The 19,652-nt window shown below is 52.2% G+C and overlaps 1 protein-coding gene and 1 long non-coding RNA gene across 2 annotated transcripts in view; both read right to left on the reverse strand.

The window, feature by feature from the left end:
* LOC311441203 overlaps window positions 1–19,652 on the reverse strand; it is a 263,170-nt gene that overhangs the window by 16,755 nt on the left and 226,763 nt on the right. Inside the window, exon 4 of the long non-coding RNA XR_014695844.1 lies at window positions 17,277–17,558. This is a non-coding gene — a long non-coding RNA (uncharacterized lncRNA). The remainder of the gene's footprint in view (window positions 1–17,276; window positions 17,559–19,652) is intronic.
* Window positions 4,304–7,604, reverse strand: SOX2 (SRY-box transcription factor 2). Its single transcript, XM_084528982.1, has 2 exons — window positions 6,135–7,604; window positions 4,304–4,328 (listed from the first exon to the last, which is right to left on the reverse strand). The coding sequence occupies exons 1-2, from the start codon at window positions 7,076–7,078 to the stop codon at window positions 4,319–4,321; spliced, it is 954 nt and encodes a 317-aa protein (XP_084385108.1). The 5' UTR covers window positions 7,079–7,604; the 3' UTR covers window positions 4,304–4,318.

Raw genomic sequence — 19,652 nt, forward strand, 5'->3', positions numbered from 1 at the left:
TGGGTACCCCTAGGCCCCCCTGCACCCTGGGGTTTTGGCCTTCCTGTTCTCTGGAGGAGACAACAGCCTTGAAATAAGCACTCAGTTACTTGAGGCTGAAAGTAATCAACGGCAGAAGAGGCTCGATTTTCTGTGGGAAAGGGGATGCAAACAAAACAAATGTAAATCCTGAAAGAAAGGAAAAAAAAAAAAAAAAGAAGAAGAAGAGGAAGAAGAAGAGGAAGAAAAAGAAATAAAATAAATGAAAAGACACCGTAAAAGATCTCATCCACATGGTCCTTCAAGTTGTGAGGACAAACTCTTGGACAAACTTCTCCAGCCTGGCCCAGCGTCCCCGCAGTGGGAGCCCCGTGCGCAGGCTGCGTCCCGGCCCTGCTGCCGGCAGGGCTCAGCCCCACACACTCGTCCTGCCGGGAAGCCGAGCTCCAGGCACGGGGCTCCCCGTGCAATAAATGGCCGAGCCCATCTCCTGCGAACATTGCAAATGGGAAGGCAGAATTACGGCTCGCTGCGGCGCGCCCCCTCCCTCTGCACGCACAGGCGCACACGCACGTGCACATGCACATGTATACACACACACGCACACGTGTGCGCACACGCGTGCATGTGCACACACACGAGCACAGCGCACACGCATGCACATGTACATGAACACAGACACACGTGAACACAAAAACACACATGCACGCACATGCATGCAGACACACATTCACACATGCATACACACAGACGTGCACACTCATATGCACTTGTGCATACTTGCACACACACTCACAAGCGGACTTGCACATTCAGAAACTCACAGACAATCCTACACACACTTGTACAAGCACACACACACTTGCACATGCACACACATTCTTTCACACAGACACTTGCACACTCACAGCCTCACACTCACACACCTCCTCTCGCACCCACACTCACCCCACTCTCACCCCATTACCCCCCCTGTCCCGGCTGCTGCCCCCCGTCCCCGGGGAGCTCTCGGAGCTCCCCCGGCCCCGCTGTGCCCTTGCCGCCGGCCGAAGGCAGCCCAGAGTCGGCCCGGGCCGATCTTCTTGTCTCTGCTCCGCGCCGCTCCGCGCTTGCACTGCCAGATTTGCAACTCCGAGATTTTCCATTTCATTTTTTTTTTCCTTCTTCATTTTTTTCTTTTCTTTTTTTCTCCCAAGTTTTTAAGCGAAAAAGCCCCCGCACTCACTTCAGCGCTGGACATCCTTGCCAAGTGAACTTGATTCCTCAAAAGCAAAATAGTAGCAAACTTCTTGCAATTCCCCGTGCCATCGTCAGAAAACTGGTTTTAATTACCAAAACTAAAATAGCGGTGGTGCTAACTAGCAGGCGATCAAACCGCAATCAAACTTCAATCTCTGAGCAGTTAGCTATAAACTGTCAGCAATTGAAAAGTAAACCTGGTGCACACAAAGGCTCTGTTTAATTTTCTTGTTGTAATGGCTCTAAATGAGGACCCCATCACTATGCAGTTAAGCGGTGTTGCTTGTCCCCCTGAGGCGCTGATCAGTTCTTTTTAATGTGAGAAAACTGGCAGCTCGAAGCCCGTCAATGGAGCTCCCACAACAAAAGTCCTGAAAAGCTGAATGAATTGGGTTTGTAATTACTGCTTCCCTCTCCCCCCTTGCAGCTTATCTCTTATTCATTCAACATATATTATTGTCACCTAATCGCACACTCCCAACATTTTTTTTTTTTTTTTTTTTTAGTATCTACTACTGCGGACATGTTTGTTGTAGAAATTAAACAAAATAACCCTCCCTTCCCTCGTCTCTCCCCCCCCACCAACAACAAAAATGTGGGAACGCCAGTGCCAGGCGCGGCTGGCTGCCGGCAAACACGCCCGGCAGCGGCTCCCCCGCCGGCCGAGAGCTTCCTCGGAAATCCCGTACGCACCAGAGCCCGCTGGAGCTTTTAATATTTGAGTTAGATCGGGCTTTAAATAAGTGAAGTGTATCTAATCACACCTATCAGTAATGGGCCTCTTGCCTTCAGTGGGACCTCCATTATATACTACTTAAAGCGCTCAGCTATCTACCTGCTACGCCGAGCCAGATAGACGGGGCTGCTGCACGTCGGAGGCGAGAAGGGATTAATCCTGAGCAACGACGCGCTGCTGCGGGGGTCCCCGCAAGCCTCGAGGGCTCCCACGGCCCCAGAGGTTGTCTCCGAGCAGAAAAAGAGGTTTTCGGCCAAGAAATGGCCGAGGGCAGGCGGCAGCCGTCCGCTCCGTCGCTGCCGGCCGGCGGCTGGTGCTGGGCTGCGGGCAGCGGCGCTCGCCCGGGTCCCCACCGGCAGAAGCTGTCGGTTGCAGAAATCAGTCCGGCTATTACAACCAAATCTACTAACCGTCTAAATAATTAATTGAACCATTGCTCTTTGACCCTTGGAAAGTCCAGTAGGGACCCGTTTGTAGTAATAATACCCCCGAATGAGCCCTTGTCAAATATTCATTTAGTGGTTAATGTGAGCGATTTCCCCCTGGGACAGGCTGTAATACCAGCTTCCCAGCTTTGGCAAGAAACCCTGCTAATCTACCTCTCCAGTTCCGCAAAATATTTTAACACCCCAGTCCTTAAAAAAAAACGTAAAAAAAAAAACACACAGGGGAAACTATAATCTTATCCTCGGGTTCATTTCGGCTCTGTACAAGGTTAGCGAAATATTAACACTGACGCTCGTGAACCGAGCATCACCCCGACCATGGAGCACACAACAACTCACGAGAGGGAACCCAAAAGGGCTTCAATAACCAGCATAAAAACACATCCACGAGCTCTGCTACCCATCTCAGCTGCAAGAAACGACAGCCCAGTACAACGGCTTAGGTGTAAATGGGGTTACTTAATGGGTTGAATTTAAAATCAGCCGTGGACAATGGCGTTCTTCCAAGTAACACTTCAAAAAATCAAATCGTTCAGCTGGACTCGTAAAATGCTTGGGTTATCTTCTCTAAGCGCATGGATGGATGGATGGATGGATGGATGGATGGATGGATGGATGGATGGATGGATGGATGGAAGGAAGGAAGGAATCTGTCCAGGGGAGATCAGGTTTCAACAACATATATTTTACATCATACTCCGAAATCTAAGCTTAAACAAATTGCTCATATAAAAAGTTGCTGAATTCACTAAGCCTGAATATGTGGCTTAGTGCCTTTTGTTTAATGGTATTACCTCGCCTTCTCTATGCGAATTGTAAAAGGACCAACATTTCCAACTACCCCCCTCGAATATTTTAGTTAGCACTTCAAAAAGGGGCCAGGTTTTATTGCTGTTAATTGGCTAAGATTCCCCTTAAAAAATGGAATCGCGATATCGATTGGGCTTTTATTCCCACTTCTCTTTTCTCAGCGAGGCGAGCGGGAGCGGGGATGTGTGCTCGTTACCACGTGAATAATCCCTAGATGCATTACAAACGCCGCACAGCTCTGAAAAAAAAAATATGTTTTACTCGTTGCATTAATGTAAAAGAAATAAAAAGGTTGGGAATCTGTAATAAATGCTCTGCTGCCCAAGTACCGCGACGGCGCAGAAATAAAAAGGACAAAGGGAGCTAAACTACATAAACAGACAGTGAGCAAAACTCCACATCTCCTGGTCTGGCAATTTGAGTTTTCATCTGGACACCAGGCTTCAAGTAGGAAGGCCAGAACTGAGCCTAGGAAATAGCACTACCGAAAAAAAAAAGGCCAAGATGAGCCGGGTAACGCTATTTGTGATTTTTTTTTCCCCTCCTTCCTTCCCCCTGAACTAAAGCACAATCCAGTGATCGACAAGAAATCCGAGCAAGAAAAACTGAGCAACACTTGCCCCCACTCCAGAGCGCATGGTTTGTGCCTTGCCTAAGCGAACCATCGCATCCTTTTCTCTCCACGCACAACACAGGATTAGCAGCAGACGCGACCAATTTGCAATCACAGGGCCCCCACTCCCAGCTGATTGTGGTTTTTATTATTATTATTATTATTATTATTATTATTATTATTATTATTATCGCACCTCCTCACGCGTGTCTCCCAAAGGAACCCCCAGCCGCGTTAGCAACCCCAAATAAACGCTGGGACTTTCGGGAGGGAGGGGGGAGCGAGGGGCTGCCACCGGGGCTGCCCCACCGTGCTGCCCACTGCCCCATGCCCGGCCGGGGCCGCAGCGCGGAGCGGCCCCTCGACGATTGCGGTTGCAACTGTACAAAGTGAAACTCTACCTGGCACGGCTGGCGGTGCTCTCCTCCTATTTGGCGGGCGCCACCGCTTCTCTTTGGGGCTTGTGACCGGCTGCAGAGATTGTCCGAACTGGGGCTACACCGCGCTGGCAATTTAAGAAATAGGATTCAAGAAAGGGCTGTGATATAAGGTGAAAGTCTCTGGCATTCGATTTTTTTTTTTTTTTAATACATATATATATATTTGGGGGGTTGTTCTGTTTGTTTGCTCCATTTTTGTCGGTTCTTACCTTTGCCCAGCCGAGCCCCCCCGCCCCCACCTCTCACCTCCTCCTGCGCTGCCCCGGAGCGAGGAGAGGAAAAGTTGAGCAAGTCCCGAACAAAGGCAGCGCTCAGCCCCCGGCAGCCCGGCCTCGGGGGGCCACGACAGGCAGCTCCCCACGGGGGGGGACACGGAGGGGAGGACACACGGGGGGGGAGAAAGAAACGCTCCGGCTGATCGAGCCCTGCAGGCCGGGCCTCCGCGTCCCCCAGCCGCCGGCTCGGGCACGGCCCCGAGGAAGGCAACAAGTGGCCACCGGCACCAGCACCGGCATCGCCACCGGCATCGCCACCAGCCCCGGGGGGCAGCGGGAGCCGAGCGGCCCCTGCCCCCCGGAGCATGGCCCGGGGACCTGGCGCGTCCCGCCTGCTGCACCTTCCCTCTCCCTTCGCTACCCACACAAATATTCACGCTCCTACATTTGCAATGCTCGTTATTTCCAGTGCTCGGTTGGCCCCCGGGAGAGCTTCTGCCGCATGTATTATTAAAAACAAAAACAAAACCAAAAACAGCTTGCGTTGCAAAAATAAATCCAAGACTCAAGCGGAACTTCAGTGTCCATATGTCAAAAATTTATTTATCTCAAACTGTGCATAATGGAGTAAAAACTTAACTTGAATATGTACCTGTTATAAGGATGGTATTAGTTCAAATATATACATGGACTGTCGGCAGACTGATTTCAAATAATACAGAGCCGAATCTTTAAAATACAACTACGGAAAATGAGGAAAAAAAAAAAAAAAGAACTTAAAATATCATCACAATAAATTTACAGAAATATTACAAACCATAAGAAAATATTTCAAACACAGTAATTTCAGGTTGGTATTTTTCTTTTTTTTTTTTTCTTTTTTTTTTTCTTTTCTTTGAACAGGATGAAGTCTGGAAACAAAAACTTATTATAAATTAACAAACGGCATGTGAACCTGCATGGCAATTTTTGCTTTTTAACAAGAAGTAAAAAATAAAATAAAATAAAATTTAGTACATCTAAACGTTTGCCCTTTTACAGCAAACCAAGCCCATGGTTCGCAAGTACTCGTCCTACCGTTTTTGCCTTTTGTACAATTTCTAAAACAATTTAAATGTCCAAACGCTGTAAAATAATTTCCTCTCCTCTCGCAGCTGTTATAAATTCAGCTGCCAAAGCCACAATGCTCCAAGTAGACTCTATTTTTAAAAAATAATTGGCAAATTCTCGAGTTTGTTTTTTTTTTTTTCTCTCTATATTACCAATGGACATTCTGATTGCCATGTTTATTTTGATAAATACTGTACAAAAGTTGCCTGCAAATATTAAAACATTTTCCTCTTCGCTCTTTGAGTCTAGCTCTAAATATTATTGGTAAAGACTTTTGCAAACTTTCTGCAAAGTTCCTACCGTTTTCACTAGAACTTTTTAAAAGTTTTGTGTAGTTGCTTCCCCTCCAAGCTCTATACAAGTTCCTCGTCGGTTTTATTTCTGCCCCCCCTCCCCCGCCCCCGGTTTTCTCTGTACAAAAATAGTCCAAAAAAAAAAAAAAAAAGTCCAGAATTTCTAATAAAAGTTTTTTTGTTTGTTTGTTTTGTTTAGTTTTCCTCCCCCCACCCCCCCCGCCCCTCCGCCCCCCCAGCCCCTTTGTCTTACATATGTGATAGAGGGAGTGTGCCATTAATGGCTGTGCCAGGAACAGGTGCACTCTGGTAGTGTTGGGACATATGAAGTCTGCTTGGGGCAGCTGGTTCTGGTACTTCAGCACCTGGTAGATACATGCTGATCATGTCCCGAAGGTCCCCAGCTTGGCAAGGAGCCCTTGAATGAGACGACGAGGTGACTACGGGGGGACTGGAGCTGGATTCCGTCTTGACCACCGAGCCCATGGAGCCTAGGGCCATGCCCGGGGTCCCTTGCTGGGAGTACGACATGCTGTAGGTAGGCGATCCGTTCATGTAAGTCTGCGAGCTGGTCATGGAGTTGTACTGCAGGGCGCTCACGTCGTAGCGGTGCATGGGCTGCATCTGCGCCGCGTTGTGCGCGTTCAAGCCCGGGTGCTGCGGGTAGCCGAGCTGCTCTTGCATCATCCCATAGCCTCCGTTGGTCCAGCCGTTCATGTGCGCGTAACTGTCCATCCTCTGGTTCACCCCAGCTCCCAAGGTGGCCCCAACCCCTACCCCAGTCGTCATGGTATTGGTGCCCGGTGCCAGTAAGCCCCCTGGCAACGTGTACTTATCCTTCTTCATCAGGGTCTTGGTTTTCCTCCGGGGTCGGTATTTATAATCCGGGTGCTCCTTCATGTGCAGAGCTCTGAGCCGCTTGGCTTCGTCAATGAAGGGTCTCTTTTCCGCCTCGGATAAAAGTTTCCACTCGGCCCCGAGCCGCTTGCTGATCTCGGAGTTGTGCATCTTCGGGTTCTCCTGGGCCATTTTCCGCCGCTGCCCGCGGGACCACACCATGAAGGCGTTCATGGGGCGCTTGACCCGGTCCGGGCTGTTCTTCTGGTTGTTGGCGGCCGAGTTGGAGTTGCCTGTGCCTCCCCCCGAAGTTTGCTGGGGGGCGGGAGGTTTCAGCTCGGTTTCCATCATGTTGTACATTCAAACTACTTTTGCCTGGAACCAGCCTTGAGCAGAGAAGCGAGGAGCAGCGGCAGCAAAGTCCCAAGCCGGACTTTTTTTTTTTTTTTTTCCTAGGGAGGGGTATGAAAGGGGGGAGGGGGACTCCCCAAAACCACACTTGGATCACGATCAGAATCTTCCTCTTCGCTGATGGATTAATAATGCTAATAACTGCTATTATTACCGCCGGAGCCTTGCTTTTAAAAAACTTCTTCTTCCTCCTTTTTCCCTTTTCTCTGCCTGCCTCTCTCTCTCTCTCTCTCTCTCTCTCTCTCTCTCTCCACCTCAGTCTTAAAGAGCCAGCAAACTACTTTACCCCCTTTTGCAAACACACACACTCTCTCTCTCTGCCTTGACAACTCCTGATACTTTTTTGAACAAGTTAATAGACAACCATCCATGTGATGGGGGCTTGTCAGGGAATAAATGTGTTCGCCCCGGCCAATCAGCGCTCGGCGGCTCCGCCACTGAGGACAAGTCTCTACCCCTGGTTTTGCATGAAACGGGGCGGGGGCTCGGAGCCGCCGGGACGGCTCGGCGGGGGGGGGCGGGCCCAGAGGCGGCCCAGGCAGCCACTGGGAAGCCTTTGTAGCTCCCCTTCCAGCAACAGGTCACACACGCCTTTTGGAGGAAGTGGGTAAACAGCATTGTTGCGACGTTTTTTTTTTTTTTCCTATTTTTTTTTTCCTCCCCTTTCCCAAGTTGGTGTTGGCTTGAGGCTGGGAGAAGCCGTGGGGGGAGCGCGGAGAGGGAAAGGCCTCCCCCCAGACTTCCCCCCCCCCCCCAGCCTCGGCCTCCCCTCGGCCCCCCACGCCCCGCTGCAGGCACCCCCCCGGGACCGGCGGGGTCCCGCATGGGCAACGCTCACCCCGCCCGTGGGGCCGGGGTCTCCCCACCCGTGGGGTACTCGGAGGAGCGGAGCCCCCCGCCCGCTGGCTCCCAGCCGGGGAGCCGAGGCCGTTCCGCACAGCCCGGGGTGCGCCCCCTTCGTGCCCGCATCACTGAGCCCTTCCTCCGGTCTCACGGTGTCGAGGAGACTCAGGACAATAGGGAGGGGACCCCAAAAGTCCCCCCGCGGAGCACGCACGGCGGGGCAGGGACCCGCGGCGGCCCAAGGCTGCCCCGCGCCCTTTGTGCGGGCGGCGCTGGGTGGGCGCGCCCGGCGGTACAAATAGGTAGTTTTGTTTCTCTTCTTGTCGCTACACGGGGCCGCACAAAGCCCCGGCTAAGTTTACTTCCACTCTCTTGTTGGGATCTTTGTTGCTAAAACGCACTTGACGACAAAGGAAGGAGGGGAAAAGAGGACGCCGAGCGGGGGGGAGCCGCACGCCGGCCCCGCTCTACCCACGCCGCCTCCTCCTCCTCCAACCCACCGGGGTCTGGGCTGCCCCTCCCGGAGGTGGGAGCCCCCCCGGGGGTGCGAGCAGCCCCTGGGTCGGGGGGCGAGGGGCAGGGGGCGCCCCGGGACCGGGCACCGCAGGCGGGGGCCGGGGCCGCGCCCGGGCGCCCCGCACGGTCCCAGCCACGGCGCTGCGGCGCCCCCTGCCGGCCCCACCCGGCCCCGAGAGATGCCCGGGGGGGAGGTAGGAGGGGGGTTGGGAAGGGCCCGAGTTATTACACCCCTTCCAAATCATCCTGCTGAACAACCTCCGTGCCATCTTTGCGTGTGGGGATTATGCAAATAAATCCTATCGGGTTTAATGCGTTTAATTCGGAGATAGGGATAGAGCCGGTAGATAAGTGATAGGTTAAAGCGGCGAAAAAAATAGGTGCAAATTACGAGATGAGGGATGTAAAGGGGTTCTGATTGTCCGGCCGCTCCTGAGGGCACGGCGACTATTTACTTTCGTATTGTTTATGCTCGGGTCGGCAGTTGATAACGCCATGCCAAATAATAATAATAAAATCTTAGGGATAATTAAATTGAAAAAAAAAAAAAAAAGAGGGGGTGGGGTGGGTGGCTTTGGTGTTTGTTCAGCGTAATAAAGTGATACCGGAGGCTTGGTGGTGCACAGGCAGAGCGAGGCTCTGGCTCCGGCTGCTGCCGCGTGGGGTGCGCAGCGCGGGGACCCGCAGGAGCAGGGCGGCGGGGGCTGCGCTGTGCCCGCCGGGGGCCTTACGGGGCCTGGCCCCTTTCTAATTGCATTTATCCTCCGAATAAAGGCTGGGAAATGCCTACCAATTGTGTTATCGGGGAGTATTTACGGCTTTATTTTAATTAACCGTTTTAATTATCGATGCAATAAACTATCTATCCGGCGTAGATACATACTAACACGCCGTAGGAAAGAAGGTGAGGGCGATACAGCTCCTTTAGGGCATTTTCTGCCTTTCCTCTGGGGTGTGTGGGGTTGGGTATATGGACACACGGCCGGGGAAGCACGGACAGCCCGGGTTGCAGGCTGGAAAATAAGAAAGATGAAATGGTCCCCCGGTTTTCTGTATTAATGACAATAACAACAGCACTCTGCGGAAGAATATAGCCACGTTGAAAGGGAGGCCTGCGGAGGGATGGTTTAATCTGAGTGGATTTAAAAAATCGTTGCCTTTGGTATAATTTATGGAAATGAAAAGTGCTTACATTAAACAAATAGTCTGCAAATGTTCTCAGTGATGGGCTTTACGGCACATGCACTCTTATTTCCAGGTTATGAGTTTCTTTAAAGAAAATGAATGTTAACTACTTGGATTTTGTGTATTTATTGTTCTAATAACCGCCGATTTCTCTAAAAGCCCTGAGGATACAACCTATCGTGTTAACTGTATCGGAAAGAATATACACATTTTCATATTATTTTTTTTTCTGAACCTGCTAGTAACCAATCTAAAGCAAACTATTAAGCAGTCTTGTGGAGATGGAAGATTGCAGCTCCATTTTTTGTCCTTAGCTGCAAATAGAGGTTTAACTTGCAGTAATTAGGTGAGAACTAGCCAAGCATCTTACTATTATGATGCTTGTTAAAAACGCTTCTTTTCTGCATCTGCATTTGAGTGTGTTCCCCTCCACTCTTAATCTTCTTATGGAAATGAAGGCGAACGGCAGGGAACCTGCAGAGACTTAGAGAATGTCCTTGTTAACTGGAATTTCTCAGCATTGCTAATTAGCAGAGTTTGACGACCACCAGTATTGGGGAAAGCTCTGTTTAGCCACTCACAAACCCTTCCGAGGAAGAGCAGACTAATTTTATTTTGTAATTAAAATCTGAAAAGGGCCCTATTTGACAGTTAGGGCTATGAGAGTTTTATCTCCCTGTGAAATAATTACTGCCTTGATAACTCAATTTTCTGCAAAATGTCAACTGTGAGCTCCAAAAGTTTTAATTTCATTACGTTTAAAAAAATTCAGAAGACGAAAACGCGCAGAGAAATTTCCTCCCCCCCACCCCCCCGCAGGAGCTCAGGAGCTGAAGTTCGCCCAGGACGTTTCGGCACACGAAGCCAAAGCCAAATTTCCCATCCCTGGGGAATTTCAGAAATCACACCGTGGGTTTGTGCTACTCTCCCGTGACAAACGTGGGGAGAGACACCCTCCAATGCCAAAAATGATAATAATAATAAAAATCGAGTGGGTACGGAGCTCCTTTTCCAGCCCCCTGCCCTCTCCGCGGTGGCAGAAGCGCCCCATTTGCTCAGCCAAAGCAAGCTGGTACAGCGACGGGCGCAGACCTAGCGACAACCTTGGGCACCGGCAAAAAAAAATAAAATAATTAAAAAAAAAAAAAAAAAAAGAACACCAAAAAAATACCAAAGCACAAGCTCAAATAAACTTCACGAGTTCCAAGTTCGCGGGGCCGAGGGGCAGGGCCGGCCCCGGACCCCAGCGGGGCTCCTGCGCCCCCCGCCCGGCGGCCCGGGGCCACCCCTCTCGGCGGGGCCCGAGGGGCAGGGGCGGCCGCTCGGGGAGTCCTGAGGACCCGAGCCGCTGGGGCAAGCGTAATCCACTCTGCTTGCGTTCGGGATATATTTTTTTATTATTATTTAAAGCGGTTTAATCTGCTTTTTGTCCCTGCCTGTCCAGCAAGTAGCCCGATTGTCGCTCTCAGAAGTGGCATTACACGTACAAGCGGTCGAGGGGGGCGAGGCACCACCGCCGCATCCAGCCCCAGTTTCGCCCAATAATTTCCCTCAAGGGCTCTGAGGACCCTTGAAAGCTGGGGAATGCGGAGGGAGCTCCGCGACCCCTTTCATCCTCCTTCTCCCTAAGGCAGCCGCGGGGCGAGCACACGTGCGGCAGGGCGGCAGCGCACGGCCCCGCCGCTCCCGGGGATGCCCGGGGATGCTCGGGGGACCGGCGGGGACCGGGGGTGACTGACGGGGACCGAAGGGGACCGAAAGGTGCCGGCGGGGAGCGGTGTGCCCTCCGAGCGGCCCCTCTGCCACCTCCCCGCCCAGCGACTGCCGCCTGCATGGGCTTTCTGCTGCTGTTTTTTCAGGGCGTTAAAAAATAAAAACAACAAACAAACAAAAAAAAGATTTTAAAAAGGAAGAAAAAAAAAAAGAAAAGAAAAAAAGAAGGAAAAAAATGATAGCGAGGTTAAAAAAGAAAAACAACAACCGGCTCCACCTTTCTTCAGTGCTGTGAGAAGCGAAATTAATAATAATAATAATAATCATAATAAACCTCGGATGCTGGGACGAGTTTCTCGTACACAATAAACAGCAGAACAGCCGACTGACATGCACACACAGCACCTCTCAAAGTCGCTTTCAAAAGGCTTCTCAATAAACGGAGAAGCCGTCTGTCCAAACACGCTTCCAGGACTCTTCATAAATAGCCAACAGCCTCCTCAAACTCTGCGATTTTTCCCTGCTTCTGAAATACCACTCCCTGGACCTCCTTCCCAGAGGAGAGCAGAATGGAAGCCGTTATTTTTTCTTACATGACCTTAAAAATAAAACAGAAAATCAAGCACCAGTGGCGAGGATAAACTCGGGAATTACTGCACAACATAACAGGGTGAAATTACAGTTGGAAGTAGGCCCTTTGCCGGGGAGGCAGCCCCCTTGAGCAGGATCCTTTTTGGCAGTCTATTTAAAGTTATCTTTCCTTCCTAGTTTCATAAGAACAAATGAGTTTTCTTTTCCCATTGTAGTTGAATGAACTCATGTATATTAAACACAAAACCCCTCCTGAAGAACGCTAACTGCTTTGCTTAAACCCACAAAGGCACGAAAATCCAGAATTGAAGGTTTCCAATTCCTGAGTAAGTCCCCTTAACTCTCTCAGGCTCACAGGAGAGAGAGGTTGGGACATTTTCTGAAAGTTTTAATGCCTGGAAGGCGCTATCTTAAACAGAAACGTGTCTTTTGCTAAAGCTGAGGTTCCTATTTTCTTTCTCTCGTTCCCCCTCACCACCTTTGTATTGACATAAGAAAAAAAAATGGTGTTAAAATGGGTCTGTTCATGGGATCACACGTGTCGCCCTAATCAAATGAAGTCCTTTTTGGCCCCAGAGCAGTTTTGATGGAATTATTCCGGCTCCTCCATTGAATTCACAACGTTTCCCAAAGAAGCTCTCGCACTTTCAATGGGAACGCCTGAGACAGAGCCTGGGGTGCTTCAAGGTTGCTCCTCTCCCCAGCGCACCTCAAATCCTGGAATCCCGAGGTATGGCTTGAAAAATACATTAAAAAAAATACAGAAAAAGAAGAAAAAAAAAGCAAAATCCCATTCCAGCGATCCTCAGATCACTGACACGATCGCCCATAATGGAGCCAAGACGGTGACTTTTATCTCGCTGTTCCTCATAGTCCTTAATTTGGAGCTCATTGACAGGACAGCCGGTAATGACACTTTCAGAACTGTTATGGTCTGGAGTGACAATCTCTCCATCTCGCCCATGGTTTATTGACACCATGGGCTCATTGTGTCAACTTAGGCTTGTGATTTCAGAATTCTCCAGTGACGGGCTCGTTGTGGGGATTTTAATTCAAATTATAGACTAGCTGTCTATACTGTGAATTCATATTTAGACGGCGCTTAATCGGAGCAGAGAGACAGCGCTATAAATAATACCACCACCACTTCCCATGTGTCTATCTACGGTCCTTCACCCAAGAATGACCTAAGGGAGCTCGAGAGGGAGCTGGGGGTGCCTCATAGGATGCTCCCAGCATCCTGCATCCTGCGCCCGGCCATAGGCCAAGGACGCGTGTGCACCCCGCGGGGACAGGGCAAGTTTTGGGGGCGCAGGAAGACCTGTCCCCTTCGGGGCTGGGGCAAGGGGGGTCGCAGCCCTCTCTGCCTGGACATCCTGGGGGAGCGTGGCTTCTTCCCCCGCTTCAGCCTGAGAAAAGCGGGGCGAAGGGGGGGCACCGGGGGTGCCAGTCCCTTGGCTCCCCGTGCCCAGGCAGCGCTGCCGGAGGAGGGTGCTCGCAGCACCCAGGTGCCACAGAGGGGCGGGGAGGGGAGAAAGGGAGGGGAAGGAGGGAAAAAGTGGGAAAAGCCGCCCTGAAAACTGGTATTTAAGGTCGCTTTTCGGGTTTCTTTCTTCGAGTCTCCCCTTCCGCTGCTCTGGAGAGAGAGCTGTGGGAAATAGCGGCATCCAAAAATCTCTCCTTCCAAAAGACCGAAGTAAGCTGCAGATGCACCTTTCCCCCGACTGGAAAAGAGCGAGAAAGAGCCCGGGGCTGTCCCTCCTCCCCCGCTGCCAGGTGTTTGCCCACCGGGCCGCGGCCCCCGCTCTCCTCCCGTGGGTGCCGTCGGGCTGCGAACCCAGCCCTGAAAAAAGGCGCATTTTGGTTAAAGTCGTCACTCGGGAACTTCGACTTTCTATGCCAGTTTCTACCCTTGTTAAGGGGGGTTTACGACCCGTTTATAGCCCCCATCACAACTGTTGTTCCTAAGGGGAGCACCAACTGCACCGCTCCTGGATCTGGGTTAATCATTCACGCTTCGGCAGGAGTCACTGCGGTTTTGTGCAGTGTCTTCTGACGTGAAAACGGGTGTACCAACCGCTCTGTATTTTGTCCGTTTCCTGTAGTAATTGACATATAATATCTCTGTTTATAGCTCGTTTGACAGATCTATACAGATGTATATTTTTGCTTAATTTCGGAGTTATATATACCAACGCATGCCAACTAAAGAAACAGTAAAGGAAATCTGGGAATTCCGTTGTGCAGGAAATCTGTGCAGGGCTTTTGCTATTATTTATAGAAAATGCTATGTCTTTAGTTTGGGCGCTCTTACTACAGAATTGCCTTATTAAGAGTCTCAAGCGGAGATCAAACCTAGAGAATGGGGAAAGTCTACTCAGCGCGACAAACAATCCTTAAAAAACGCTGTTCGTATAATTTCCAAAGTGAAAAGTTTATTGTGAGACCCACAGCCATGGGATTCATTTAATAGAAAAATTGCGGCGCTATGACTTGCGACCAGGCTATCAACAGGAGATACAAAATAACCCCAATTTAGCAGAAATAATTTGGTTTCCATTAGCGTTTCTCCTCGCACGCAAGACGCACAAAGTGGGTTCGGCGTTACTGCAACGCGCGGACTCAGCCGCTAAATGCTCTCCTCGGAGCTGTGCAGGTGCCTCCGAAATAATTCACCTAAATCACCTCAAAAGTTGGTGGCAACGCAGCAGTTCATGTATTTTGGCTAATCGATTTATATCAACCGGCTTTCTTTTTAATCTGTCAACTCAGTAGGAAGACAAACCTCACTCCAAGCATTCATTCCAGACAAGGCTTCTTCTTTTTCCAGGAATTTGGGGGAGGGGGGGGGTTATTTTGCTCTTTTTTGGGGGAGGCGGGGGGAAACGACTTACAGCTCCGCGTTTCCACACATGCCATTTTACACGTTTTTTCCCCTAACGAAACGGAAACGTTCCCTCTGCTCACAAGCAGCACCTGTCAGTGCCGACTCCTTTAGGACCCCTTGGGATGCAAACACCAACCCAAGCCTCCGGCAGGCTGGGATTTATCCTGGCCGCACCGGCACGCCGGAGCTGGGCAGGAGGAAAAGGCCACCCTTATTTTTAATTTTCAGCCCTATGCTGCCAAGACCCACGTTGGTCTTTGCACGCCGGCCGGCCAGCAGAGCACAAGCGGTCCCGCAACAGCAGCCCTGTTCCTCGGAGAGCAAAAGGCACGGCCATTTCTGCCGGGCCTTCCCCAACAGGGCGCAGCTACAGCCCGGTGGCATCTTCCCCGTGTCTGTCCGTTCTCCCTCAAAGCGAGCAGCTCGGGCAGGAGGCTCATCCCTTGCTCTCTGCGCTGGGCTTTTTTCGGGGTTTGCCTTACGAAGCCCAGCGGCTCGGCGACACCGCCGGGCACCGCTCCTCGCCCGGTGCCGCGCTCCCCGCGCCGGTTTGCGCCGCGCAAGTTCCGCGGGCAGCGGCGGCTCCGGGCGCTGCCGACAGGGGGAGCTGCCAGCCGCCCGCCGCGGCCCCGGAAGGGGGGGAGCCCGGAGCTTAGCGGGGTCGAGTACAGATCTTCAGTCTTGGGGGATAAAAAGAGATTAAAGGCTAAATTCTTTTTTTTTTTTTTTTTTTTTTTTTTTTTGTATCAATTTTAACCAACTACGAAAACGTAGAGCTTTTTATCCTTTGATGTTTCCCCAGAAAGAAACTGTTATATATCGGTCGTGAAATTACATCGCTTCGGAGCCAGCGCGGAGTGGTAAAATAATTTAATTAAAAATAATAATAATATGAGGACCCGAGCTTCCGCAGAGGCACTTCAAGGCTGACACATGCCCCTCCGTCTCCCCTCTCCCCTGCTCTCCCAGGGCTCGCCGGCTTGTTCGATGGGAACAATTAGGAGCGGCACCGACCCCCGGCAGCCTGGGGCTCGGCTCCCCGTGCGCCCCGGGCTGCGCCCCCCTTTCCCCGCGGGGCCGGCTCCGCAGAGGCGGGGTGCCGCACAAAGGCCCGCCGCTAAAACCAGGCAGCAGCCGCCGGTCTTTTACCATATTAAGCATAAATCAAATTGTAACCGGCTACCCACTTTCCCCCTACTACAAAAACTCTTCACCTGTATTTAAATAGCACGTCTTTAATTACAGCAGTTGGGGATGTATGAGGCTGAAATGAAATTAGCAGTCATTACCAGTCCTTTAACTCTGTGGTGCTTTTGATCAGCACTAAATTAGCTTTCCAGTCCTAACAAAGGCTCTATAGCAAGCAGTGGGCTGTAAATAAGACAGCTCGACCTGCCCTCAACACCTTTTCTCTTGTCAATCACAGCTCTATCATTCAGCCCAAGATTAACCTTTATCTACCAAATTCTTACCCCCCAAAAAAGAGGAGGGGGAGAAGAGGGGGGGAAAATCCAACCTCAACTTTGCTAACTGTAACTAAAAAGAGCTTCCCTTTAAATGGCATTATAACGAGCCCAAACGTCAAAATCGATCTTCCCCAGCCCAAATTGCAGTGCGTCAGGAGGCAGCGTTAGCCGGCGGCAGTCACACGCCGCGATTTATTCGCAACTTCCCCGGGCACGGCCCCTTCGCCCCGCGTCTCCCCTCGGGCCGGACCCCCCCCTTGCCAGCCCAGGAGCCGCCGGGGGGGCGATGTCCGCGGCCGCCCCGCTCTTCCCGGGCGAGCCTGGGGAGGCGGGGAGCGGGCGGGTGCGGGTTGCGCGGCGCGCAGCCGGCAGGGGGCGCCAGAGCGCGGGCGTTGCGCGGGCGTTGCGCCAGCGCTGCGCGCCGCTGCGCGCCCAGGTGAGCCCCGGCCGGGCGGCAGCCCCCAGCCCGCAGCCGCCCCCGCGGAGCGCCCCCAGCCGCAGGAACCTTGCGGGGGCAGCGGGATCAGCACCGCGCAGGATGGGGGCACCGCGCAGGATGGGCACCGCGCAGGATGGGGGCACCGCGCGGGATAGGGGCACCGCGCGGGATAGGGGCACCGCGCGGGATGGGGGCACCGCGGTGCCGGCCCCGCTCCGCGGCTCTTCCCGCGGGGTAACCGCGGCCCCGGTTGAAGCAGTGAGAGCCGGGGCAAGGGGCAGGCTCGGGGAGGCACCGCTCCTGCCCGGAGCTCCGCTCGCCAAGCGGCTGCCGCTGAAAGTCGGTGAAAGCAGAAGCCGCCCGGCGCGCACCGGTCCCCGAGTTTCACGCTCGCCAGCTCGGAGCGGCGGGTCGTAGGTGGGAGCCGGGTTTCTCGATCGCTTTAAAGGTCACGGGGGAGGAGGGGGGAAAAAGTGTGAATGTCAAAGTTGGGCTGCAGCTACTTACATGTCCGTGCCAGAGCAGGGTGGTGGCTAGTTAGCAGTTTGATTGGCAGCTTACAGCGAAAGTCCGCGCGGACTCCTGAGCCCGAGGCAGCGCCGGGGCTTCGAGCACTTTTCACCGGACAGAGGCAGCTGAAGGAAGCTCGCACGTCCCCTTCTCCTCTCCTCTCCTCTCCTCCTCCATCCAGGACGGAGAATGAATCCATTTCGGTTTTTCTTCCCCAGGCTCTCCTTCCGTTTGCCTACACATCCTCCAAGTCCTAGCCCTAGCTTTTAACTGCAGTCCCTGGAACAAGAGGGGAAAAAATCGTTTATGGCTTAAAAAATCCAAATGGCTGATTCTGTGTGTGTGTTATAAGAATGCACCCACAACAACAAAAAAGTCACTTCTCTGTCCCCCACCGTACAGCAGAAGAATAATAAAAAAGCTTTATATTTTTGCAGTGGGTATTCAAAGATAATTTGATGCCATTGTTTCTGCTACAGATGGTTCTTTTTAATACAATAACACTGCTCTTTGTGCATACTACACACAATAAAAATCGAAAGCGTTCTCCTGAATAACCATTTTGTTCTCGCTTGTATACAGGCCAACAAAAGCTGCCGTGAGGTAATGGGTTCTGTTTATTGAAGCCATAGAATAGAGGTTTGATAAAGATTTTTGTATATAGGGGGGAAAAATTAAAATAAAGACCTTGCAAGGTCGAGCTGATCTCCGCGTATTTATTACTACTGAAATATTTTATCAATATATTTCTTTGAGTTGCAGCTGCAGGGTTCCCTCCTCCCCTCCCCCCGCGCCCCAGCCTTAATCGGCCCAAACATCTGTTTCTTTGAATTTGGGGAGATCTGCGGTCGGAGCCAGACCTAAAAACCTAGGCTTTGGGAGCGAGCGGGGCACCGCGGCTCCGAGGCGAAGGCAAGGAGCGCTGGAGAAGCGAGCCAGAGGAGACCCTCCCGTGCGGTGTCTGCGCCTATCTTTGTGCGCGCCGCTTCGCAGCCCGCTGTCCGCATGCACACACGCACACAAAGGCGCAAAGCGGGGCGAAGGGCCCCAGGGACCGGCCCCAGGGATTTCCCGGCGTGTGAACACGGGCGGGTCCCTGCGCCCCCGCAGCGCGCAGCCCCCGCGGCCGGGGCGCGCCGCAGCCAAAGTCGGTGCCCAGCGCTCGAAGCGTCCCCGCAGGTCGGGGGCGTCGCCGCCCCTCACCGCAGCTGCCGGGCTTCAGCCTGGGGAGTAAGCCCCGAGCCTGCCAGGGTGCCCCGGGCTGCGACAGAGTTCTGGCGCGTTGCTAACTTTCTGCCGAGTCATGAATAAATTAGCACCGCTCAAAGGGAAGGGTGCGCTGGGAGCAAGGACCGGGAGCCGCAGCTATTTCTGTGCTGGAAATTGCTCCGCGGGTCAAAAATTGCGCGGCCGAAAGTCTCCCCGGTACCTAGGGTTGAATCTGGTTGCGGCTGTAGCAACTGGAAGAGAGCCCTAAAGCAAAAGAAAGTGCTTAGACAATAGGGCGCTGCGGGAAGTTGTTAGTCACTGCCTGTGTTTGTCTACCTTTCTATAGGAATTAATGCCACAGTTCTCCGTGCCTCTGTAGCCGGGACTGACAGTAATCCACCTCTGTGACTTCTGCCCTTTGTGTTTTCACAAAACTCGGCTCACTTGTAGCACGACAACAGCACGGAATAATGACTTTAACCTTCAAACATTCTTTAATTAGCTTTTTCAGCAAACTAAAAGATGCTCAAATGAGCCCTTTGACAAAAACTGACCCGCGCCTTCAAATTCTACTTTCACTTTTGGGACTAAGACGTTATTGGTTCACAACTCGTCTGAAGTCATCTAATAAGGGATTATTTAGGAACTATTACCCACACGCCAATTAAAGCCTCTCCGATGAAATTCGGGAGACAAAGATAAGCATCAAAACGGAAAATTAAACTATTTGCACATGGCTTGTTTTTCAACAACCCATTTTCTATCTCAGGATAAACATCTTCGCGCCGGCTCGCCCCGCCGGAGCGGGGAGGGTGCGGGGAGCCTCGGCGAGGCTCCTCGGAGCCCCCCGACCCCTCCGGCCCCCGACGGCAGCCCCCGGCCCCCAACCCTACAGGCTCGGCGCAGGGGGGCTGCGCTCCCAGGGGCCGGGGGCTCCTTCCCTTGCCAGGCTCCTCGCCAAGAGCCGCATGCGGGGAGGGTGGCGGAGCTCACCTCCACCTGCGGGGCTCAAGCAACCTCCGGTCATTTTGCAATAGCCTCTAAACGCAAAGGAGAAAAAAATAATGAAATCAGGAGCAAAAAAGATCCAACCGTGTCAAAGTTGAAATCGTGCAAGTGCTTTCCTAAACTGGTGACACTGGGGAAGAAAGTACCGCTCCTCCT

This window comes from Aythya ferina (genome assembly GCF_964211825.1).
Source record: "Aythya ferina genome assembly, chromosome: 9".
NCBI lineage: Eukaryota > Metazoa > Chordata > Aves > Anseriformes > Anatidae > Aythya > Aythya ferina.